The sequence below is a fragment of the Tetrao urogallus genome (genome assembly GCF_951394365.1).
Source record: "Tetrao urogallus genome assembly, chromosome: 20".
NCBI lineage: Eukaryota > Metazoa > Chordata > Aves > Galliformes > Phasianidae > Tetrao > Tetrao urogallus.
In genome coordinates this window covers 7,815,238-7,840,482 of record NC_136833.1, presented here as the reverse complement: position 1 = coordinate 7,840,482, position 25,245 = coordinate 7,815,238, and the positions used below count along the sequence as shown (strand labels likewise).

Genomic DNA, 25,245 nt, shown 5'->3' with positions numbered 1-25,245 from the left:
CTCGGAGCGGCAGGGACGGTTCGTGGTGCAGCAGGGCCAGAGGTCTCACACCCGACCCCCGACCCATAGATTCTGTTCTACAGCCCCCGGCCCTCGTCCATTCGCAGATAGGGAGCACCGGGCCCGCCGGGGTCTGGAGGGGTCTGCGGGGCTGCGGGTGCACCCTCCTTCCCCGCTGCCTCCTCGCAGCAAGATGCAGCCCGGGCGGCCACGCTCGCCGAAGGCCCCGTACAGAGCTAAGGAGAGGCCTCGGGCCGAGCACGGTGCGCAGTGAGCCGGTGCCCGGTACCCAGGACCGGTGCCGAGCTCTGTGCCGGGGCCGTCGGACGGGAGCGGGGCCGGGGCGAGCGGAACGGGCCCGGCGGAGCGGGCCGGAGCTGCTCTGTGGGGACGTGATTGACAGCGGCAACGTCAGCAACAGGAGGGGAAGGGAAAAGGGAGGGGGGAGACAAAGAGGGAGGGAGTCGAAAGGCCCCAAACTGGATCTTTATGGAACATTTTTCGCGAAGATCAAGGGAAAGTGAATCCGCGCAGTGGGGGATGCCCCGCACGCCGCTGCCATCGGGGGCCGCCGCGCCTCGCCCGGCCTGAGCGCCCCGCGCAGCCCCGCGCTGCCCCGCGCTCCCTTCATGCCGCAGCCGCCCCGAGGCGAAGCCAGGAGCCCCCCGCTGCGCCCGCTGCCCCCCGGCCGGCAGTGTGAGTCCGGGGCTCGGCGGAGGGAGGGAGGCAGGGAACGGAGGGAGGGAGCGCGGTGCGGGTCAGCCCCGCACGGGTGGCAGTCCCGCAGCACACCGGGCCCGGCCTCTGTCCCCGCGGCCTGCGCCGGCTCTGTCCCCGGCTGCTGCCTCGGCTCCTGCCGCCCCGTCCGAGGGAAGCGGTGCAGAGCTCGGGCAGAGGGTACACACAGAGCAGCCGCTGCGTACGGTACAGCTCGTGCAGATCCGAACGTGCTGCGTGTCCCCTGCACGGCCCTGTGAAGCACCGCTGAGGCTGGAGCTGGAGCTCCGGGGTACTCAGCCCTTCATATGGAGGCGTGGGGCCGGCAGCGGAGCGCTCCGTCGGGGCTACGGCTCCGGGGGACGTCAGCCGGTGTCGGGGCGAGCACGGCAGAGGCTGGGAACCCGCAGCTCCCCGCGTCCGTCCGTCCCTCCGCGCAGTAAAAGTCGGGCTTGATGCGCGGCAGCCCCGGCGGAGCTGTCAGGCCTTATCTTTATTGGCTTTTCCCAGTCTCCTTCCAAGTTTAAGAGGGGCCCTTTTATCTCAAGCCCTGCACTCCGCCTGTTTACGCTGCCCGGCTCCGCCGCAGCGCTTTGCCTGCAGCCCCGAGCGCCGTCGCGGAGCCCCGACGGGACGGGGACAGAGGAGCGGCCGGGCCGAGCCGCTCTCCCCGGCGGGTATCGGCCTCGTACGGTGACAAAAAGCGGAGAGGGGAGGAGAAGTGAGGAAGGGTCGGGACGGGGAGGCTGCGGTCACATCTAAACGGAGCTGCCGGGCTTCGGGCTGGAGCACGGCCACGCGTGGGAGGCCCGCCGGGGAGGGCAGGCGGGCCCGGCCCGTCTCGGCCAGGCTCTACCGGGCACAGCGGCTTCCCCCGGGGCCCGGGGTGTCACGTCCCAGTCTGCCGAGCTCAGGCAGAGGGACCACCGCCTAACGAAGCACCTAGGGGCCCGACCCCCGCCGCTGGACGTGGCCGGGACGGGGGGCTCGATCTGGACGAAGCCCCCGGTGCTGCGAGCTAACGGTGCACCTCTCTTCACCCCCTAAGGAAATGCTCCAGGAGAAAAGCCTGTCTGAAACCGAGGAAGGGTTTCCAACAGCCCCCGCACCCGGCCATGCGGACTCCTCCGCGGGCTCCCCCGTCCTCGGCGTAGCCGGGGGCAGCAGCACTCCGCTCAGCAGCCCGCAGCTCCCCGACCCCGAGCAGGTACGCACGGACCGCGCCGTCGAGCAAACGGGCACTGCTGCCCGTCGTGTCCTGCCGGGCCGGGAAAGCCGCTTCTGCTCCCGGCGAGGTGCCGGAGCTTCCCTCGGCCGTTCATCTTTCCGGGCTGTGGGTCGAGGAATCGCGATGAAATCGCTATTTTCAATTATTATAATTTTTTTTTTCCCCTTCGTTTATTTATTTTTTCCCCTGCAAGCATGCCGCTGCGCCCCTCGGTGCGGTCATTCTGCACGGACACTTCCCGAGCGGTGTCCGGCCCGGCGTTGCCTTTCGGCGCCGGTTTTGATGTTGCTGCTTTTTTTTTTGGTCTTTTATTTTGACAAAACTAAACCTGGGCCGTTTCGCGGCTGCTCAGCCCCAATTCCGCGGAATCAGCCGAGCAGCGCCGTGCGGCCTCGCCGCGTCCCTACGGCCATTCCAGGCCCCGCTTTCAGGGAACCCTCGGGCACCGTCGGGGTCCGCCTGTGCCGCCTGGGCACAGAAAGCCCTAAAAAAAAAAAAATAATAATAACAAAACAATTAAAAAGTCCCTTTGGCCGCATTGCCCGGCCTGGATGTGAAGCTCTGCAATTCAAAGCGAGCTCCGTTTGTTGCTTTTATTTGTGGCAAAGGGAGGTGGAATTTTCGGGACCCTCTCCTGCCCTGCGCTGCAGCTCTCCCCGTTGCTCCGGTGCCGTCGGACGGCCCTTCCCAGGGCGCTCCCTGGCCGCTCGTTGCTATTTCTCATTCTCTTTATTTTATTTCATTTTAATTTGCAGACGATAGAAAATATCAAAGTCTATCTCCACGAGAAGGAGCTATGGAAGAAGTTCCATGAAGCGGGCACCGAAATGATCATAACCAAAGCAGGCAGGTCAGTGGGCATCCCCGGGCTCTTTTGTTTCTGATCCGTACGAAATGTCCCCATCCTTCAGCCGCGAACGGAGCACCGCTGCGTTAACATAAATACACGGTCATCGTCAGGGTGGATTTCAGGGCGATCGTTTTCTCTCTGCAAACTGTGTGTGTTGGAGCGGGGCGGCAGCGAGGAGTGGCTGCAGGGAAGCGTTGGGTGCGATTAATGCCCGTTCTCTTTGGTGCTGCTTCTTTTTTTTCTTATTATTTTTTATTTTTCCAAATTATCCTATCAATTAATTTTTTTTAAAGGACTTTACCTGAATTGCGGCTCCACTTCTAGATATTTCCCCCGCCCCCCCAACTCTGCACAGCGGGATTTTTTGGCACCGAAATGGTGTGCAGGTTTAGGGTGTGCTTTTAGGCTCGAAACTGGAAGATTGAGAGCTAACGCTTCTCAGTCCAAAATCCAAGGGAACAAAATTCTGCGTTTCCTTAGAAGCGAATTGGGTCCGAATTGGGTCCGAATCACAACAGCTTCACTCGAGGCAGGCTCGGGGGGGAGGAGGGGGGTGCACAGGGCCCGTCCGTGCTCGGAGCGCTGCGGGGATGGCAGTGGGACACAGAGCACAGACAGCGTCCCCCCCCCCGATCCCTCCTACGAGCAGAACGCAACCGCTGTGAGCATTCGGCACCGAAATACTTTTCTTTCCAACAAAGCTGCGAGGTGCCGGGCAGCGGCAGAGAACCAACATTGTCGAAGTTGGGTGTTAAAATGAGTTTAATTCATTAAGACTCGTCGAAACTTCTATGGGAGCAGAGCTGGGGGTTGGGGTTGAGGGTAGGGGGGATGTTTCCCTTCTCCCGTTGCCCCCCAGCCCACGGCCCGCGTTCGGAGCCTCTCTCTGCCCCGGGGAGGAGGTGCCGGGCCGGAGCTGCTCCCTTCTGTCGCTCTTTGTTTTGTATACGAAGCGATCTCTCAGGTAACTCTGCCCTTATCACGTTGCATGAAATCGTAGGGCTCGTTCTGTGGCTTCCGCTGATGGGAAGAGCCGGATCCGATAGGGCCGCTACTTGAAGCAGCCAAGACGGGGGGGATCAAGACCTCAAATATTTTACCCTTAATTTATAGAATCTGAGCGTGTCTGCTCGGGACGTGTAATATCTTTACCAAATTCTAGACCCTAAGCATCTCAAATGTGCATGTTATCTCTTTGTAAGACTTAACGTGGATTGTTTAAACAAATCCATATGGATAGGGCTCGGCCCCACATTCTTTGTCCGGAGAAGCTGGCAGTGCTCACACACCTTCCTCCAGAGATGGGGCGGCGGGGGGGGGGGGCACGGCAAATGGCAGCTGCGTGATGGGGCACTGTGCTGCTGGGCGACAAGCTTCTAAAATTCGGATCAGTGAAATAAAAAGATGAATAGATGCAGTATTGGCAAGAAATTAATAATATAGATACATTAAAAAAAAAAAAAAAAAGCAAAAAGAAACAAAACCGAAAGAATTCTTTCGTGCTAAAATCCCCTGAATTCCCTGAAACAAAACGGGGATTTCAGTTCTTCTCCCTGCATCCAACTGAAAACAGTCTGAAAATGCGGGGCAAGGTTTTGTCGGCTCGGGCCGAGCAGCTCAAGTCCCGCAGCCCCTTCCTTTCCCATCCCATCCCATCCCATCCCATCCCATCCCATCCCATCCCATCCCATCCCATCCCATCCCATCCCATCCCATCCCATCCCATTCGGCCCCGTCCGGTCCCGCGGACCCCCCCGGTGCCGCTACCGGGATCAAAGCTGTCCCGAGTTGCGAATGGCGAAACGCAAACCGAGATTTACAGCAGGTTTCATTCCTCTTTCCACGCAAGCCGTTTAATAACAAAAAGTGCCAATAACAAACCTCCCCTCGACCCAATTAAAAAAAATGAGGGTTGATGGAGAATTGTGTGTACTCGTATTTAGCACTGAGGTGGGAGGGGGGGGAGGGAAAGCGGCGGATTGCAGGCATTGATGGGGCCGCATCCCCTCCCAGCACAGACTGAGATGCTCTGCGGATGGGAGCCCGCATCGTGGGGCTGCTCAGCCCCAAGGGCACAAACGAAAAGGGATCGAATCCCAGTTTTTTAAGTTTCAAGCCCTCGAAAAAGGAAAGAAAATGTGACTTTCGTGACAAGTTCGCTCCGTGGGGAGGAAACGCAAAGCTCAGCGGAAGCGCTAATTCCGCGGCCGCGGTGTAAAATGGGCTCTCTGTCTAAACAAGGCAAATATCGATAACGCTGGGGGGGGGGGGAGAGGGGCAGTCATCGGTTTCGTTCTTTGCGGCGCTCCGCAGAACGCGGCCACTATAAATTATGGGGAATTTAGGGCTGAGAATTACTTTGGGGGATTATTACTCCCTCTCAGGGCTGATCTGTAGGAGACATTAGGAGAGCGCAGCGAGCTCAGCGCTGCAATAGGAATCGCGTTGTTGCCAAGAAAGCGTGATTTATAAAGTGGAAACATCTTTAAAATGCGCTCGCTATCTTTTTAATGTTCGGCTGCTTCATTGTGGGAGGGAGGGAAAAAAAAAGACAAAAAGGGAGAGAGATTATTTTATATTAAAAGGATCATCAAAAGATAAAAAGTTTATGTTAGCAAAGTTCCCTGAACTCTGCATCCAACCGCGCCTCCTTCGGCCGTAAAACCCCGCACCTCTCGGGCCGCAGCTCCGAGCTCCGTATCTCAGCGTTCCGTCCCCGTTTTCCCCCCGGAGCTTCGCCCTAATTACGAATTCGCTCTCGGGAGAATTTTCTCGTGCGGCTTTTTGGAGGATGAACGCGCTGCTCCGTGGGCAACCGCGGGTTGAGGGGCTGAGTAGGGACCGGGGGGGAGGTGGCCGGGAAAGGCCGTGTCGGATCCCCAATCCCAGCCCCGACGGGGCGGCCGCTGCCGCTGCCCCGCGCCGTGCCGTGCGGGACCCCGCGCCCTCAGCCTCCCTCAACCCCGACGGGGCGGCCGCTGCCCCGGCCGCTGCGAGCACTCACCGGCCGTTCCCTTTGTTTCTATAGGATACGAATATCCCCAAATCCTCCCGAAAAAGAGTTTTCCAAGCTGTTGTGTTCAGACAAACGAACGAAATCGAGCTGGAAGGGGCTAAAGGGGACACGCGGGGTTGCGGCGTGCAGCGGAGCAGCGGGGTCCTCGCAGCAGCACAGTGCTAGGTGCGGGGCTTTGCAGGGGCTCGGCAGTGAGGGGACTGCTCCGGGTGTGTTGGTACGGCTGTTCAGGGCAGGGAGCACATGGGGTATTTCGCTCTAACTCCTCTTTCCCAATGTGACTTCATTTAACTGAACAATTGCTGCTGTTGGTGTTGTTGTTGTTTTTTAACCTCGCGGCAAAACCCGCTGTGTCTCCTAATTCTGTGCTCGATCTCGCCTTCCAAGCGTTGTTTTTGCAGGAAGTGAATGTTCCCGTATGCACTCGGGGCTCTGCTTTCTGCCAACCTTCATTTAGCTTTGGCCGTTCGCTGGGGTTTCCAGGTGCCAATTTCTGTAGCTCTGCAGTTTCTATCCAAATATTGCCAGGGACAAAGAGTTTGATGCAGGCTATGACAAATCTCTCATAAACAGCAGCTGACCAAGAAGAAAAATAGGTCGTTCTTCTATAGCAGCACCACCTGCTCAGGGGTGGGAGCAGGAGATCATAGAGTCGTTTGAGTTGGAAGGAACCCTAAAAGGTCACTCAATCCAACTCCTCTACGGTGAATGGGGATGGAGGTGCTGACCCTGAGCTCTGGGGGTGTTACAGGGACAGCCTCAGCCCTACGGTAGCAGGTTCTGATGGGCACGTGTAGGAAAATACCGTGCAGGAAAAAGAAGAAGAAAGAAAAAAAAAGGACTCAATAAAGTGGTTTGCATGTGTGGAAAAGACGCCCCCCCCCCCCCCCCCCCCCCCCCTTCAGATGTTCAGGTTTCATTTTAAAAGTGGCTCGTTTTGGTTTTAAAAAGAAAAAAAAAAATAAATCTGTTCCTAATCAACTTTAGTAAACCAAAATAAAAGTAGTTTTTAGGACATCAAGGTCTGAAGAAGTAGAACTGCTTTGGCTGAGCTGGTGCAGCTTTCCTCTGTGAATAATCCCTTAAAAGTTACATTTTCCATGGCTCCGTAGGGCATGTGGATGCCCAGTTCTCATTACAATAAAGGGAAACTTTTGTCCAGAACCTTCTGAGGCAGCTACAAGAATCTCTCCTGAAGGTTTTTGATCCAAAAGCAAACCTTAATATCCGAGCTGAGCGCTGGAATGTGCGCCATCAACTTAAAACTTGGAAATAAAGCGGATATTTCAGGAATGTTTGAGCTGCTCAGCACAACATTTGGGGTCCTGGAATTACCCTCTTAGGGCAAAGTCTTGCTTGGGGGGGAATGGAGATCACTGCCGTGCTGTTGGCTGAGCTGCTAACGATGTCGACAGCTTTGGCAAAGGGACGGAGCTCTGGCACGCCGGGCAGGGCAGGGATGGGATTTTATTTTTCATCCTGCGATCCTCGCCGTTGGGATCATGAAGCCTTGGGATGCTCAGAGCTACGCCCGTTCCCAAAGCCTTCCCCGGGTTGGCTGCAGGGTTTGGCCATGCACGGAGCAGGGATGGAGGTCCCAGCACCACCTCGGCACCCACGCAGGGGAGGACATGTTCCTCAGCCACGGCCGCAGCCCTGCAGCTAACCAAGTCCTCAAGTACGTGAGAAACAATGTTTTATTTAAAAATTGGATGCCAGAAAGAGAGAGAGAGGGAAAAAAAAAAAAGAATAAAATAAAGCCTCGCCATCCCAAAATATAAAAATCCCTTAACTGTCTGACCTCCTCATCACTAGGTCATGGTCCTGCCACCAGATAAATCTCTCCTATCTGCCCATAGACTGAGAGTTCAATGTTGCTTGTGTTAGTGACAGTGAATTTGGGGCTGAAAAATGAACTACTGATGAGAACTCCTGTTGAACCTGTATTGTTTGTTATTCTGAGGCAAGGATCTGGCATGGGCTAATCCAGCACTTCAAAGTTAACTGCTCTTACTTTGTATACAGAGCGTCATAGCGGAGTGGCGTGGGTGATAAGAGAAATAAGGGACTGAGGTTAGGAGACACTGGGAAAATGGGACCCTGTTGGAAAACTCTTTGATCTCTTGAAAGTATTTTCTGAAAGCAAGAATCTATCAAAAAGGAAATGCCATTTAAAAGCCTAAAAGAAACAGCTGACATCCCCAAATTTGTTTTCATCTGCCCCGGAGAATATTATTTTTAAAGATGCGTGAAGTCAATGGAAGAAATATTTGTCAGAAGAAGGGAAATTAGGAAAAAGAGGAAAGTTCATCAGAATGAGAACGTGGTTCTTGGGGCCTCCACGCACCACTCCTTTCTGTCCTAACCATGAAGACGAGCAGTAACATCCATAGGCAGCAATTCTGATGGGGAATTTTAGGCCAAGTTCTCGGGGTTTTATGTGTGCAGTCTGCATTGGTGCTTTGGGAGCACGGCTGGAGGCTTCTCTGCCCATTTCTGAGGAGGCAGCCTTCAGCACGTTGGCCGAGATGTTGAGTGATTTTTTTTGTTCTTCGGATTGTTTTTCACGCCCCAATGCGCCGTGGGGATCCCTTCCCAGATAGGGCTGTGCTGAAATGTCTGGGCACTCAATCCCTGCACTTTTCTTGCCCACCCCAAAACAAAGGACTGCAAAATCACCGCCTGTCCTTGAAAACCTTCATCCTGCTGGAAGTGCTGTTGGAAACAAGTCTTCACCTTCTGAACAGCTGAAGGACTTTGGCAGATTTATACCCCAAAGAGAAGGGAGCCTTGGCAGCATCAGTGCCAGCACAGGACACAGGGAGAGCTCCAGTGCCTGTGTTCCCATGTGCTTCAGAGGGCACTGACTCAGCCCTTGATCTGGGCTTCGCAGGGCTGCCATCCCCTGTTCCCTGTCCCCTCATCCCAGTGCTTTACACCGACCTGAAGTGAGATATGGGTCAGATGCCCGTGAGCCTGAAGGGAATTGCTGCCCCAAATAATGAAAGCAAATCTTTCCCCTTATTGCTCTGATCCAAATCCAACCAACCAATTACACATTAATTAAATTTTGTTTGAACATAATAGGAGCCTTGGCTCCGTGTCAGTAACTGCTGCATGGCTGAGGGGATTGGGTAGCAATAGAATAAATAAATAAACAAGAGATGCTTATTCTAACAGTTCATTTTAAAACAATTTGTGAATATCACATAGAGATAAAATGTGCCTAGCATAAACTTAGCTAAGCAGTGACTGCTTCATTATCAGAACAAATAATTCACCAGCACATCATCTTTGAAGCTTGGGAGGGCTCTGGAATCATGCTGCTTGTTTATTTTCCTGGCTTTTGCTGTTTTTGGTACATTTCATCTGCACCAGAGCTGTGCCAGAGCCCTGCCTGCAGGACACAGCAATGTCCCCATCCGTCCTGACGTCCAACAGGGGGGTTCAGGAGCCCCTCGAGGTGTGTTCTGCATGGTTCCTTCTGCACTGGGAGGGGTAGGGGATGGGGAGAAGAGGCATTTAGACATGTCCAAAACTGGGGTCTTCCAACCCAGCTCTTGCTGGGTGCTTGTGCAAGGTCACGCCTGTGTTGGTCCTTCCAAAAAAAGGGCATAAAGGGGAAAAAACTCAGCATTTTGGGAAAGTGGTGGCATTCGCATATGCTGGGGGCTTTCTGCATGCTGGGCCATTACCTCCCAGGGCTTTGGATCCAAACCGAAGGTGGATGGGCGATGGCTGAAGCTCTACTTGATGTTGGATTCGCCCTTTGCTGCGAACCCAGCGCAGAACCCCACCGAGCTCCCCAGAAACCCCAAGCTTACCATTTTCATAACCAATCTTGGCAGGATAGAGTGCAGCAAAGCACGCAGTGGAGCTCTTGGCCACTCTCAATGATCAAGTGAGCTATTGTCGGGGAAAGTTGGCCAACATGCCCCATCCTCTGCGAGAACGCCCATCCACAGGGGAGTTCCTGCCTGGAGCCATGAATTGGGCAGGCAGATGCTGGCTGTGTCCCAGCGCGCGCCGGGAGCCGCACGGAGCCGCACGGTTCGGTGCTCCACGTCTTTTTATTCCTAAGCAAAGCTCCGTGACGGCTTTGAGTTGGACGCGGCGCTGCGCTTTGCCATGCCTCCCCACCAGCAACGCACAGCCCGTGTTTGTATCCCATTGCAAGGATGTATTTACTAAACCAGCCCCTGCCAAGGGGTTGAGAAATATGTTTTCATTAAGAAAATTAAACTGACAAGTCCCTGGACAGCGCGTTAGTTGCATATATATATATTTTTTTAAAGGCCAAAACGCAGCAGCTAATAATAATGATGAAATGGTCACGAGCAGCCAAATTACTAAAACCTACCCCGTGTTTTCCTGGAAAAGAATGTGGGGAGTTGGCAAACGTGGCGGCGGCTGCTGACGGCTGAGCCCAACGCTACCACCGCGAGATAGCGAGCGGCGCGCAAGTTAAGCAACACCTCCCATCAGATGCGGGTCCCCATTTGTTATCCTGAAAGAATTCCGGCTGTATATATTATAGTAGTACTTTGGCTCTTTGTATTTATTTTAGAGGGCTATACGAAAGAACATTATAAACTCAGGCATGTCCACGCTGTATGAACTCCATATGCTGAAGCTTAATTTTAAACGCCATTAAAAAAGCACTTAACATTTACAATATATCAGTCCGGCTACTTTAGCAGCTTGGATGTACGTCGGTAAATGAAATGATTGGGGAAAAGAAAGAAAATCAGAAGCTCAGTGTTGGAAAATCCGGGTACGACGCAGCCACCGCCGGATCACATCGTTCCCTTTGCTGGTTTTTAATCCGTTCCTCCTCTTCTTGGTTTCATTTTTAAATGTAATTTTAAGGTTTTAACGCTTGGCATTCGGATCGGATTCCTCACACGATTTTTTTCAATGTGTGAATTGGGCTGTGTATTCACAAATTGAAATGTCCTACTGTATTTATACAGGTGCTTACCTGTATGAGGGCAAGGTTAAGAGGAGCGCAGAGTTTATGAATGAAAATCAAATACGGACATTGGTAAACCACCCCTTTTTAGTCCCGGCTAATTACATGGTAAACATCTGGAATTTATGCAGGGCATGTAAAAGAGTCGATTGAGATGATTTCAAACAGGGCCCATTTTGTTGCCTTCTCCTCACGCTGCTACAAAATGGTGCTGCTGGACCAAGGGAGTGGCAGGAGGGCCTCCGGTGGAGCAGTGACATTAGGGCTTAATTAGAACAATCGATGATCCAAGCACGGAAACATTTTCATCTCCCCTCCCCTTGTGCTGATGGCAAGGAGACATCACAGCCCGTTTGGCAGCTGCCTTGGCCAACTGATGGAAGAGCACAGTGAGCTGGTTTGCTCCGTTGACTTGGTTGGTGTGTTTTGCTTTTTGACTGGGTGAGGAGGAGACTGCGATGATGGGGCCAAGGGAACAGCGGCTCAGGGGATGTGAAGTGCTGTATGGGAACCGCAGAGTCATGGCCTGAACCATGATTGATCACCTGGGGAAAGGATCCGTCAGCCCTGGGAGCACAGGTGAAGGCAATTCAGCTGAGACTGAAGGGATGGAGCCTGGCTGCACCTCTCTCAGACCCCATTTAAGGCTGATTGCCACGAGGGCAGGATCTCTGGTTGGAGATCCCTCATTGTGGGGTCTTTTCTGCAAGCTGAGCTCTTCAGGGATGAGCGAGCACGTTTGCTTTCCTGTGAAATTCCCTCCTACCTGCACTGCTCCCTTTGTAGTTATGTTTTTATATTGCCCTTCTGCTGTGCTAATCTTTCTGATTGTAGCAAGTGCCTAGCTGTGCAAACGCCAGTGCTGGTGATTTCTGAAGGGCCAGAAATGTTGGGTCACATTTATATTGATCATGTATACTGATAAGATGCAGTATTAAATAGTATGTTTTGGTAAAGGTTTCTTAGATAAGTGAGATATATGCCTCTATCTTTAATAACAAGTGATTGTAGTGAAGCTCTCTGTTCCCATTCACAGCTCACACTTGGAGAAGGGCAATGCTCACTGTGGCAGTGTGTAGGCAGCAGTTTGCTTTACACCTCCTTTATCCCAGCTTGGATTCACCATCTGCTGGTGTTGGAGCTGCCCTCTGGGGCACTGCTCTGTGTTTCCACCTACTTTAGGCTGCTCTTTCATGTGCTAACCCTTTGCTTTTCCTAAGGAGGATGTTTCCCAGCTACAAGGTCAAGGTGACTGGAATGAATCCCAAGACCAAGTACATTCTGTTGATTGACATCGTCCCGGCCGATGACCACCGGTACAAATTCTGCGACAATAAATGGTAAGAGGACGTTCTCCTGTTTGCTTTCCTTTTATTATGAATTGTAGGTGGATGGATGGTTCCACTGCCCATGGGTGATGCTGGTGTCCTAGAGCTCTGGCACAGAGCAGCCATAGACCCAATGATCACCAGTGGCTGAAAGTTAAAGCCAGAAAAATTTGAGTATTCTGGACAAGCCAAGGGATTGCTTGCTGGTAGATGTGGATCATCCATCTCCAAAGGACAGAAGGTCATATCAGAGGAGATGCCACAGGTTGCTTGGCCTCGTGCAGGCATGTGAGTGTGAGCCTGCAGCCTGTGCGTGCCAGGGGCTGGAATCGGTGACCCAATGGTGCATTTTGGCCTTAAAATCATGAATCCATGGGAAATGAGGGAAGTTGTACACTTTTTCTTTTCTCCAGCAGCAATATTTTGCACTTGGGGATGAGCTATGTAACGTGGGGGAACAGCTCTCCCACCCACTGCCTCTTTCCTTCTCATTCAGTATTCTTCCACCAGAGTTTTTCCCTCTTCTGTAATTCCCTCCCTTTGCTGTGTCTTTGATAGTAAAGTTGCTTACCCCAGAGGCAGATGGAGTTTTGCTTTCTGACAGAGGGAGCGTGTTTTTTTCCCCTTTTGTTTCTCCCCAGAACAATGCCCAGCAGCCTCCCTCACTGAGAATGGGCCGTGCTCATCTTTTCACCATGCAGCAGTAAGCAGAAAGTCAGGACAAGCCATGGAAAACTTCATACTCATTTCAATGGGAACAGCAACATCCTATAAAACTGCAGTAATTCACTTGCACATTAGGGCTGCTCTAGATTTCAAAAATTTCTTCTCTACTCCCTTTTGTCCTGCAGTGCCTTTGGGTAAGAGGAGTAGATGGAGCACGCAGCCCACTTTGTGCTTTAACCATTAAGCCCTGGATGATGGATAGTTGTTAACTTTGTTTAATTTAGCTTTTGCCAGCCCTAGAGCTATTTCCCCTTTTCATTTTATTGCTGCTGGAAAGTCTCTGTTGTTTTTGGTCATAATGCCTTTATTGGTGTTTTATGAGAAGAGAACAATACACAGTAATGGGGGAGCTGCCACGAAGCCATGCATCGCAGTGAGGTTTCACATCCATGAATGCTGGTGGAGGGTTGGATATGTGGGAAAGGGGGGATGTGGGCGCAAAGGGGCAGCGCCCAGCCCCATCCCATAGGAACTGACACTGAGAAGTGTTTTCTGCTGGATGGTCTTGGAAGACTTCATCCGTGGCCAGCCTTCTCCAAAGACCCAAGCAAGGTGTCCTCCTTGGCTAATGTCAACACAGTGACCCAAGGAGACGGTGGTTCAGCTCTGCCAGCTGTGACATTGGGACAAAGAGATCCCACGGGCAGCGGGAGCCTCTTGGAGACCCAGGACATGGCTGCACCGTGGTTTGCAAGGGGAGGTCAATGGCAGTGCTTTCTGTGGGACAGACAGTGCTGCAATGTGATCACTGTGCTTGCAGGATGGTGGCTGGGAAGGCAGAGCCGGCCATGCCGGGCCGGCTGTATGTGCATCCTGACTCACCTGCCACTGGAGCGCACTGGATGAGGCAGCTCGTGTCCTTCCAGAAGCTGAAACTCACCAACAACCACCTGGATCCCTTCGGGCATGTAAGAGCAAAGTTCTTCGAGGGCAATCCTTTGGGTTGGGCCCATAATGAGCGTGCTGGGTGGATGCAGGGATGGACGCTGGATGCAGTGCTGGGTGGGATGCAGGGATGCTGAACAGGCTGTTGTATGGTTGCAGGGATGCTGTGGGGTTTTCAGCCCAGCCATTGTTCCTGCAGCTTGCAGAAACAAGTTGCATGAAGGTGTTTTTCTCCAGGTTGGCTTTGGTGGCCCTGTAAAAGACAGTATTTCATTTGGAATATATTCATGTTTATGGTGAATGCAGAAGTGGGAAATGAACATTTATTGACCTCAGTGTGTTGAACAACATACCTGATGTTTTCCACTGTCCTAGCTGAAAGTCACATAGAAACAAACCAACCTCAGTGACTGGAGAAAGGGAAACAGGGCCCAGGATTTTCTCAGTGCACACAATTTTCTGTGAATTTCCCACTCCCAAAGCCATCTACACGTGTCCTGGTGCTGCTGCAGAGCGGCTGTGCCAGCCCTGCCCTGTCTGCTGACCCCAAAGGCTCCATGCTGATGTTATCAATCACAGCCACCCCCATCTTCCACTCATCTTTAAGGGTGAAAGCACCATGGCATGAAGTGAGAACAGCCCTCTGGAGTTGTGCAGGAGGAAGCAGAGCTGAGAGTTTTGTGCAGCCACTCTGCGCTGCTCGCTGTGCAGTTTCCCTCCTGTGCTCCCATTGCATTTTTCCCCTTGCTTAGCAGTGCAGCTTAATATATATTGTTGTTTATGCTGTAAAATGCAAGCTGTAAAACAGGATGTTTGGTGTGCCTGTGAAACAAACAGGATGTGTGGTGTTGCTTTTGCAACGCGAAATGGTTGCTTCTCCCAACTGTGTCATTACTTAACTGCGATTTTAACACTGTGTTTGAGTGAGAAAGAGCCTTTTCTCCTCCTTCTGGCAGCACTGTCTTCCCACAGAGCCTCACCATGACATGGATGGAGCTCACTTTGCATGGGGTTCAGACACTTCTCTGACAGCTCCTCTCGAGGCTGCTCAATGAGCGATTTGCTTTTGAACAACCTGGGCTCAGCACCTGTTCAGCGTGAAGGTTTCAGGGCTGGAAACGCAGCAATCTGTGGTGCTGCTGCCCCCATCCCACTCCTGCACAGGGCCCTGCATTATGCTTAATCACAGCTTCTCCTTTCTAGGAATCCATCCCAGCCGTCGCAACCCTTCTCTCGAGGCTGCCTAAAGCAAACAAGTGTGGAAAGCCGCACGGTTTGTTTGCTTCTCGTGCTCCAGCTCTGCTGGCTGCCTGTTTCCTTTTGTCACTGATTTCCTCCAAACCTCAAAACCCGCAGCTCCGGGCTGGGCTGGGGCAGCACTGCAGGGCATGGGCAGCAGCCCTTGTTCTATGAGCCGTGCCCTGCATGGGTGCTGTGCATAATGGCACAGATCTGTGCAGTTTGTCATAGAAAGGAATAGAATAGAAATTGTGTTTTCGAGAAGAAATGAAGCGCAGAGCGCTGTGATCTGCCTGCAAACTCCCACGGGTGAGCTGCAGGAGCAGAGGGAACGTGTGTCCTCATGCAGTGTCTGTGGGGTGGGGGATTTTCCAACCGTGAAGAGTTCCTTTCACATCAGGCTGAGGAACAGAGTTGAGAATGGATTTAAGAAATCAACAGTCTGTGGGATGCTTGGCATTGGAGGTCGGTCTGATGCTAAAGAGAGCACTGAGACACCAATGATCTGAGCAAAATCCTGCTGCTCATGATTTGCAGAGCAATGTGTGCATGCACAGAGCCTTGGGTGACCGTCGGTGTGACTTTCTGGTGGGCATGAGGACATGGAGATATGGTGGCATCTCCTGCTCGCAGTGCTCCTGGGCACAGCATGAGCATCCCTCCTCCCTGGGGAAGCAGGCTGTGCCCTGCCACGTGCTATTGGAGCCCTCAGCTGTTTGAGCCATCCTTACATCACAGAAACAACTGCTTGCTGGAAGGGATGCAGGATGCTGGTGTCTGTCAGGGGTTAGCTCAGGGAAAAACTGAGCGAGTCGCAACAAATACTTCCACAGTGATAAATGCTGATGAATGGAATTCCACTTTCTCCAGAGGTTTCAAGTATGTAAACAACAAAGTGGAGGGTGCCTGTGAGATGGCCCTTATGGCCGGGGGTGCTCGTTGCAGGGACCTGAATTCCTTTGCTGTTGTCTTCCTGGTTGGGTTTCCCTTCACCTCTTGCTATGAGGTGCTGCTGGAGCTGCTCACAGTGGCAGCTCTCTGACAGAGAAGTTACCACTTCTGGTTTTGCACACAGTGCTGAGTGGTGCAGCATCGGTGTGAATGCAGAGCATTTAGGTTTGGTCTTTGGTGTTGGTGGGAGCCCCTCTGAGATGCAGCCCCTGCCCTGGCCTTTGCCCATCCCCTGGGCCAGCTGGGTTAGGGTGACTGCATTGCATGGCTATTTCTGGCAGGCCCGTATTGGTTGGAAATTACACTCTTTACAGAATATATAAAAATATTCCTATGGAAAAACAGACAAGGAAACAGAGATTAGAAGTGGAGATTGGCGCAGGTGGCAGCTGAGGTTGAGTTTCACCCCCCCAGCACATTGCTGCTGCACCTGCCCTGCTCCCTGGGACCTCTGAGTCACTGCAGGGCTCTGTTCCTGCTGCCCATCACAGTGCTGGTTTGGTTTTGGAGATGTAATCTCCCAAGGCTTAAGGCTGTGGAGTGCTAGGGGTGATCTATCACTTCTGCTGACATTTCGAGTGATATTCTTGATTTTTCTTGGCCCCAAACATCTGTTTTCTGGCTTTACTCTTCAATTTTGATGAGTTTTTGTTACTTCCCTCTCTCTCTCTCTCTCTCTCTCTCTCTCTATTTTTTTTTTTTTTTTTTTTTGTATCCTTGGTTTTATTTTATTATCACTCGGTGTTTCCTTCTCATTTTTTTTCTTTCAATTTCATCATCTTTCCCTTTGCTTGCCAGGAACACCCAGGCCATTTAGGTTCATGTCCTCTTAATCTTACAAAACCCCAAATTCAACTTAGGATTTGTCACTTTCTTGCTCCATGCTTTGTGACCAGGCCAGGTGTGTGCCTTGGGCCACCACCCAATGGCGCAGTTGTGGTGACACGGGTGGCAACCAGTGCCTCCTTTCTCTATTCATTTAAAACATTTCAAAATGCAACCCTTTTGTGTAAGTTTGAAGTCAGTTTTTAGGGGGCTGGCATGAAGAAGAGCTTAGTTGGATACGCAAGAGATGGTATTGCCTTCCTTATAACCCATCGATTTTTAGGTGACATCTTCCAGTTGAGTTACGGTTGAACAGTGGCATCCAGCAGAGAGCTTTGTGCTGCTGGCTTTGTTCTGTTCCTGCACCAAGGAGCAGTGCTGTGCTGAGGTCATGGTGCATGTCTCCATGGTCATGAGGCAGAGTATTTGTTCCCCTCCCCAGCATCTCTGCGTCAAGAACTCAGGAAACACCACTGCCCACCTCAGTTGACCGTTAGGCAACAAAGGACCAAGAAAGAAAGCAAGCAAAAAATATTGCAGCGTTGGCCCTTGTGTGGGGAACAATTTGTCTGAGCTCATGTTGAATTTTTCCCAGGATTTTCCAGCATTCCCCTCCGTTCCCTGTTGTGCAGACTGCCAGGAGGTGCTCGGCGTGGGGCGGCTCCTCCAGCACAGCCCTGGGTTCTGCTCCTACAGCAGCGTCCTGGGGCCAGATGGGAACATGGAGGGTTGGGGCAGGTGGTGATGGAGCCGTGGAGGTTGCACATAGCATTTGGTTGGGGCTGTTTGTGTTGTCGTGGGTAGGGATGCGACCTGCAGGCGTGAGGCTGGGCGCTTCAGTCTAAAAAGAATAGAGGGAAGGAAGAAAGAAGCAGAAAAATGTACAAAAATGAGAGATTTTCTATTAGTTATGATGTGATCCCATGGGAGCAGCCATAAAATTATGTGGCTTTTTCGTAGACGTTTACTATTCAATATAAAAAAGGCAGTTGCCGTGGCAACCACTGCATCATATGATATTTGATACCTTGGAGAAACAGGGAGTGCTCTTAAATCAACTCCCCAAATTTCATATGGAAGTAAATACGTTTTACTGCTGATTTTTTGGGGATTGTGATGGGGCCGTGCCCAGCTCTGACCCTCCAGGCCATGTCCTGCAAAGTGCCAAACTCGGACCCAGGTTGAGACGCTGAGATGCTCACGCAGTGTTTTTCCAAGTTGGCATTAAATGGAAGGAGCAAATGACACCATTTTTTGACATTTGCTCTTGAGTGAGGAGTGCCAAAAAAAGGGGGGAAGGGAAAAAAAAAAAAAAAAAAAAAAAAAGGAGAGAAGAACTATATTACACTTGAAGTTCCAGTTGCCAACAGTGTGATCACCACAAAGGAGGCAGATGGGGGGGGTGGAAAATCCCATATCTGTGGGCCTGGACTTGGGGCCATCTGTGGCCATCAGTGGGGCACAAGGCAATGCCCATCTCAAATCTGAGTTCTGTGCTGCCAAGCTCTGTCCCATCAATTAAAATGCCTCTCATTTTTTGACACAATTCTTTAAGTTAATCTTTCCACTGATGTTCGTCACTGCAGTGGAATTTACATTTGTTTTGTGTATTTTTAGCCAGCGACCGGTTTTCCACAGCAGCCTTTAAAAGTATTTATCCCAAATTATTGGCGTTCCAATCGCGCAGGCGCTGAGGTTTACAGCTGAGGCTGAGGAGGATTTTTTGAATGATTTTTCAGGGGCTTTGAGTGCATGGTGCTTAAACCAAGGGCAAGCAAGCAGGGTGTGTGTGTGTGTGTGTGTGTACTTCTTGCTTTCCAGAAAGTTGTTGGTGGGAATACAGGCAGTGGGCAGGTCAATTCAATGCTTGCTTCCTGCACCTGGGACAAAGTGCTGCGTATTTCACCCTGGGGCAAGGGGCAAAAGCACATTGCAGTCGGTTAGATTAAGTTGTTTCGGTGTTTTACCCCCCATAGATATCAAGCAGCTCAAAGTGAACCTCTGGGAGGATTTGTAGCCATGGATGTAACCATGTGCATCTGTCAACAATCCTTCCAAAGGCTTCTTCCAGTTTGTGTTGGAGCTGGAAAAGGCTCAGGCCAAGAAAAGGGTTTTTTAAAGGAATCTTTATGCCCTCAAGGGTACTGTATTGGAGAGGAGGTAGGAAACAGGCTGCTCATCCACCCGCTGGAAATCTGAGGTTAAATGCCATTCACTTGTTCTGATTTGGAGCCACACGTTGCCTTGCCAGACCCGGGCAGCTGGGGACAGGAGGTGAGCAAAGCTCAGCACCCTTCAGCTTCTGCTCCAGACAACCCATATTTATCAACCCTTAATTATTGAAAATTGACGTGCCCTTTCTTATGAGCCTCAGCCTTCTGGCGTTGCTCATCTCGGCTGTTTTACGAGAGGCCGCCACATGAAAGCGCAGCAAAAGCTGCAACCCAAAACCTGAGCCGACCCTCTCAGCTCTACAGCCTGCGTATCAGCAGCCACAAAGTGCTTCGGAGACGTGATGCAAAGCTGATAAAATGCCAAAAATTCCTCATTCTCTCTCTTGGGGAGCAAGGAGGGTTGTCTGGAAAATGTCAACAATAAAAATTGTGTTTAAGTGGTATATATAATGCAGCCTGCTACTGTGGGCAGATCCGTGTGGCCGGATGGAGGGGCGTGGGGAGCACGAGCCCTGAGCAGTGCCTCCTGTCCAGCTGCAGTGCAGCACTGTGGCACTGTGCATGTCCAGCTGATCTTGAGGCAAACTTCTCTTTCATATTATTTTTCATTTAAAATGGGCTAAATCCACACTTTGTGTGAACTTATGCAAACTGTGGTTTTGTCTGTCCATGCATCCTTCTGTCCTTTCTGTGCATCAGTCAATGTTTTTCCATCTATCCATCTGTCTGTCCATCCATCCATTTGTTCATTTACCCACCCATCCATTTGTCTGCCCATCCATCCATCCTTCTATTCATCCATCCATCCACACGTCCAATCCACCTGCCCGCACGCCCATCCCTTTGCCCATCTCACCACCACCTCCTGCAGACTCAACCTGTGCAGAATTCCCTGTTGATTCCATATCTCCGTGGGGCTGAATGTGTCCTGTGGCTGCTCAGGGTGTTGGCCATGCTGAGGACAATCCAGCCCCAGGAACAGCTGGAAGATGGTTTGGGAGTGGGAAGAGGCTGAAGAGTGCTGTGTTGAGGAAACCAGAAGCAAATAATTTTTTCTTTGTCCAGAGAGAGGAATAGAGGCTTTTCTTAAAACCCATCCCACTCCTTAGAAGAAAATCCATTTCTTTAAACTACTTTGTCACATGTGGGCACAGCCATTCTTGTGGCAGAACAATGAGGCACCAGCCCCTGCGTGCCTTGGCAGAGCCCAGCGCTGTGCCCTGCGTGCACTGGGGGGGCTGAATGCCCACTGCGTCCCACAGCCCCTCCTCACCATTCTCCAGCCACGTCTCACCTGCAGGGTTACCCGTGGGATCTGCTGCACGACCTGCAGAAAACCTTCTGGTTGAAGCTTTCTCTTAGCGGCCGATGAAAGAAAAATACAGACTTTCTTTTTTTTTTTTTCCCCCTCCGTGGTTTCTGTGATATATATATATTTTTTTGCTTTTGCTGTTTTTCAGCTCTGTAAAGTATTTTATGGGGAAGCTTTATGGACCAGTCTGCTGGCGAATTATATGTATTTTGCAGCTTCAATGTGAGCTGAGAAAAAAATTTACAGCTTTGTTTCCACCCAGGCTGACTCTGTCCAATAGCAATAAGAAAAGGAGCATTCAGCAGAAAAGCTCCAAGTTCAGCACAGCATCACTTGCCAGAGCAGCAGAGACCCACTCTGCTGTGGGTTGTACATGTTATACAATGTTGTTTTCCCCTACAGTCTGAAAGCAAAGCTGAAGCGTAGCGCTAGTGGGACCAAGCTGTCAAGTGGCCAAGACTTGCCATTTTTTACAAAATTGGATTGTTCACTTTAGCACCAATTGTTTTCCAGATTATCCTCAATTCAATGCACAAATACCAGCCACGGCTGCACATTGTGAAGGCAGATGAGAACAACGCTTTTGGCTCGAAGAACACGGCATTCTGCACCCACGTGTTTCCAGAGACGTCCTTTATCTCGGTGACCTCCTACCAGAACCACAAGGTACGGCACTTTGGGGTCCAAAGGGGCTCATTTTGGGCTGTGTGCTCCTATAGCTTTGCTTGGGGAGGGAACAGAACTGCTCAAAAAGCTGAGTTTCCATTGCAGCCCTCTCGAAGCATGGCTGATGGGCCAGAGGATGTAGCTAAGGGGAAGCACAAGCGCTGGGCACCAACAGCCTGGCAAGGCCTGATCACCCAGGAACTAATGAATTGGATAATAATAAACTCTAAGATGTCATTCAAAACAGTGAGCAAATCCAATAACAGCTGGGAAAAGCTTGCTCATAAATCTACAGCAAAAAGTAATTACAGCATGTGTGTTTAGCAAGGCACACAAGGAATGCAACCATAAAACCGAGCTAGGAGCCTGCGCTGTGGTTAGGAGGTGAAGGTAGGAGGGGGCTCCAGGTGTTTGTGTTTTGTTGGGGGGGGGGGGGGGGGAACACAAAACACAAGGGCCTGGGGATGTGCGTTGGGTGTGTGGCACAGCGATGCACTGACTGCAGGGTTGGGTTTCTCCACATCTTTTCCATGCACTGGGTCAGGGCAGCACTGGGTTGCGGTCCTATTTGCGGTGATCCCTGGGTGCCTCTTCCTCCTGAACAGATGGCTGTGTGTCCTTTGAGGCACACAGTCCTTGCAAGATTTTGCAATTAGCAAGCAGTTAAAAGGCTCAGAGTGGCAGCCTGGATGAGTGTGGTATGGTAAGACAGGGGAAAAAAAGGGACGTATTTAGGCACCAAAGTGAATCCTGTTTGAAAAGTTGTAGACATTGGTGTAAAATGACCAATTGCCCAAACGTGGTTAACCAAAAAGGCTCAAAAGCGCTTATTTAATACCTCCTTAAAATATCGAGGTCAATGGTGCCTTTCATCCCTGAGGCCCCCAAAGTGCTCCATAAACTTAATACTCCCACTGTCACTGCTGTGCGTGGGCAGGGGCTGGTGGCTGAGCGCAGTGCAGGTGGTGGCAACGTCTTCTTTTGAAGGAACCCACCGGGCACCAGAGGACTCAGCCCCTCCGCCCATCATCCCATCTGTTTTCACATGATTTCTGCTTGCTTTCCTTCTCTTAAAGATAACTCAGCTGAAAATTGAGAACAACCCCTTTGCGAAGGGATTCAGGGGAAGCGACGACAGCGACCTGCGCGTGGCACGGCTCCAAAGGTATGGTTGGAGGACGGATGGGAGGGCTCTGGGTCAGCAGGCTGAATTTGGCTGCTGCGTGTAGCCGTGTGGTGTCTGGCATGCACTGCTCAGCCCCTTTGCCCTTGTCTTACTGTCAACGTGCTGCACCTCTTTGAAGAAAACTGTTGAATGCTGTGGGGCATCCAATTTTCTTGTATTTGAGGGCATTTCATGCCCTCCCTGCCTCTGACAAGATCTTCCTGTAGCCTGTAGCCGAGTGATGCATTTCGTGTGCTGTTGCAATGCTTGCCCACGCCCGGAGCATGGTGAAGGTTAGCTCATCGTGCTTGGCAAAGGCGTGGAGCCGTTGGATGGGGATGTGCTGGGGCAGCCAAACTCATATTTCATCCTCCTGGTCATGCTGATGCTGTCTAACCGGTGATATTTTTCTCGCCTTCTTCAGCAAAGAATACCCAGTGATTTCCAAAAGCATCATGAGGCAGAGGTTGGTGTCCAGCCATGGCCAGCTCTCGACCAAGCCAGATGTTAACCCGCTCCATGGCAGTCACCAGACCCTCCAACACTACCAGTACGAGAACGGTGCTCACATGCAGTTTGCAGCCTCAGATACTCAAGATCTGTCACTCAACACCTTCACAGCACAGAGAGATTCAGGGCTCTTCTATCACTGCCTGAAGAGAAGAGGTAACTCGAGTTTACACTGAAAAATATTGCAGCAAATAGGCCTAAGAGCACTGAAAGTTTACCCATAATCCCAGTTTGTTTTGGATGTGTCTCTTAGACCTTAATCTTCAAAGTGATCAAAGTGTTTTGGAGGGTCAGGGTTCACAAGCTGGATCTTTGGGCAGTTGTTAGTGGTTTCGTCCCATAGAGGGCAAATTGAGGCTCTGAGCTAAAAAAAAAGCAAAACAAAACCAACAATCAGTACACATAATTTAAATGGAATGAAGCCACACTGAAAAATTATCACTTGATAAGTCATCCGAGTTAATAACATTTGCAGGGAGGAGGCCTTATCTATCCTGAAATGTCCTGACGTGGCCATCAGCATTGAGGAAGTTGCCCTGAATGAGCACTTTGCAGGAGAAGCCATTGTAGTTATCCCAGTGCAAGCAGTGGGGCGGTGGAGGCCACGCATCCTTCTCCTTATCAGCTGGTCCTAACTTGAAGCGAGCTGTAGCTGTGTTGTCTTCCTTTTAGTCCAGATCAGATGAGATCATGGCATGTTTCAAGTTAGAAGGAAAATTATTCACGCAGCCAAATCCTTCTATTTGCATGTCTCATTGGCTGCTAATTTATTTAAGCTGTGAGAATCCTCTGATCATGGGCAAATGAGGAATTCAATACCACCAGAAATAAGGACTGTGAAGCAAATGTGTTCTTCTAGCAGATGTTTAATTTGCAGATGAGTTCATAAATGCAGCATTCTGACCAGCTAACGAGCTCCCGCATGTGAGGCTGAGAAGAAGAATGGGCAGCTGGGAAAGGTCTCCTTTATCTTGAGATATTTCTGCAGCTTTTGACATGAATATCTGGGAAATGTACAGTGATTTTGGTACTGACAGGAAGGAGGGCTGTGATAAGACCCTTTCAGAGACTTCTTGAGTTTGTCAGGAGTAGAGCTGCAGGAGTGCCATGGACCTCTGTTATCTGGATGAAGGTGAAGTAATCCCTGATGTGAGAATAGTCACTTACTTACCCTGATAAATGTCATCAGCGTGCTTGGGAGGATGATGGGAATTACTCCAATATTTTGCAACACGACACCTTGTTGGTATTGCACGTTGTCTGAAATGGTCTGAAAAAGAGCACTGGTGGTGTAGCGGAACAATCCTGAGTTCTGAAGTCCCATCCCTGAGCTCTTTTTCTTTTCCCGCAGAAAGCGCGCGGCACCTGGACCTGCCCTGCAAGCGTTCCTACCTGGAGGCCTCCTCGTCAGTGGGTGATGATCACTACTTCCGCTCCCCACCACCCTACGAGCAGCAGATGCTGAGCCCGTCCTACTGCAGCGAGGTGGCCCCACGGGAAGCCTGCATGTACTCTGGGTCAGGGGCTGAGATCGCAGGCGTGCCGGCGGTGGATGACTTGCCGCCTCCGCCTCCCCCGCTGAGCTGCAATATGTGGACTTCAGTCGCACCTTACACCAGCTACAGTGTTCAGACAATGGAAACTGTGCCCTACCAGCCCTTTCCAGCCCATTTCACAGCCACCACCATGATGCCGCGGCTCCCGTCCATCGCGGGGCAGGGCTCACAGCCCCCGGGGAACAGCCACTTCAGTGTCTACAACCAGCTGGCCCAGTCTCAGGTTCGGGAGCGCGTCCCCCCATCGTCTTTCCCAAGGGAAAGAGTGCACCCGTCCGTGTGTGAGAGGAAGCCGCCTTCCCCACACCTCAACGCTGCCAATGAGTTCCTCTATTCCCAAAGCTTCTCCTTGTCGCGGGAGTCCTCGCTGCAGTACCATTCAGGAATGGGGACGGTGGAGAACTGGACGGACGGGTGACTCCGCGGGCCCAGCGGTGCCGCAGCTTGCGTTACTGCTCCGGGACGGTGCTAAGGCAGCGTTATACCTGTGGGTAACTTGCACTTGGGTGAGACGAGCATGCATTTCCCAGGGGCGCGTGCGTGCGGGGAGAGCCCATCTCGGGCACACTGAGAATTCCGACTCCTGGATCCATCAGCCTCTGACTCACTTCCGAATGAATTAATTCTCACGTCTTCATTACCGATCTGATAGAAACCATCTTCTGGACTAACGAGTGAAGTCGTCTGTCATTCACTTTTGCCTGTAACAGTAAACGTCCACGAGCAAATTTTGGCTTTTTGGGAAAAACACGAGCTTCGTTTGTATGGTACTCAGTTGGCAAAGTCACAGAACCCCCCAAACCAAAGAAGAAGCGATCCGTTGGGCTGTGTAGCTCCAGGACTGCTGTAGCAGCACGTGTTAGGCTCTGTCCACCTGCAGGAATTTCCTTTCCTCTGATGCCAGTGGTGAGGTGCCTGTCCAGACCTTCCCAGCACAGCGCAGAGAGGAGAAGCACCGGTGCTCAAATGTCCCTTCTTCCCCCATCAATCATGGCTGTGGGAGACTGAGAAGTGAAGCGTTGCGCCCCGGGCCAAACAGCAAATTAATTGCAGCATTAGGAACATACCCAGTGTCTTCAGACTCTGTTGATCAAATCACACTTGCTTATTGCAATATATTTATGA

At 51.4% G+C, this 25,245-nt stretch overlaps 1 protein-coding gene across 1 annotated transcript; it reads left to right on the top strand.

The window, feature by feature from the left end:
* Positions 1-1,768: 1,768 nt before the first annotated feature.
* TBX4 (T-box transcription factor 4) lies at positions 1,769-24,538 on the top strand (the record flags this gene model as incomplete). The annotated part of the gene is made up of 8 exons (XM_079545346.1): positions 1,769-1,924; positions 2,701-2,795; positions 12,004-12,123; positions 13,598-13,745; positions 20,737-20,889; positions 21,966-22,054; positions 22,479-22,720; positions 23,916-24,538. The coding sequence occupies 8 exons, from the start codon at positions 1,769-1,771 to the stop codon at positions 24,536-24,538; spliced, it is 1,626 nt and encodes a 541-aa protein (XP_079401472.1).
* Between the last annotated feature and the right edge of the window lie 707 nt (positions 24,539-25,245).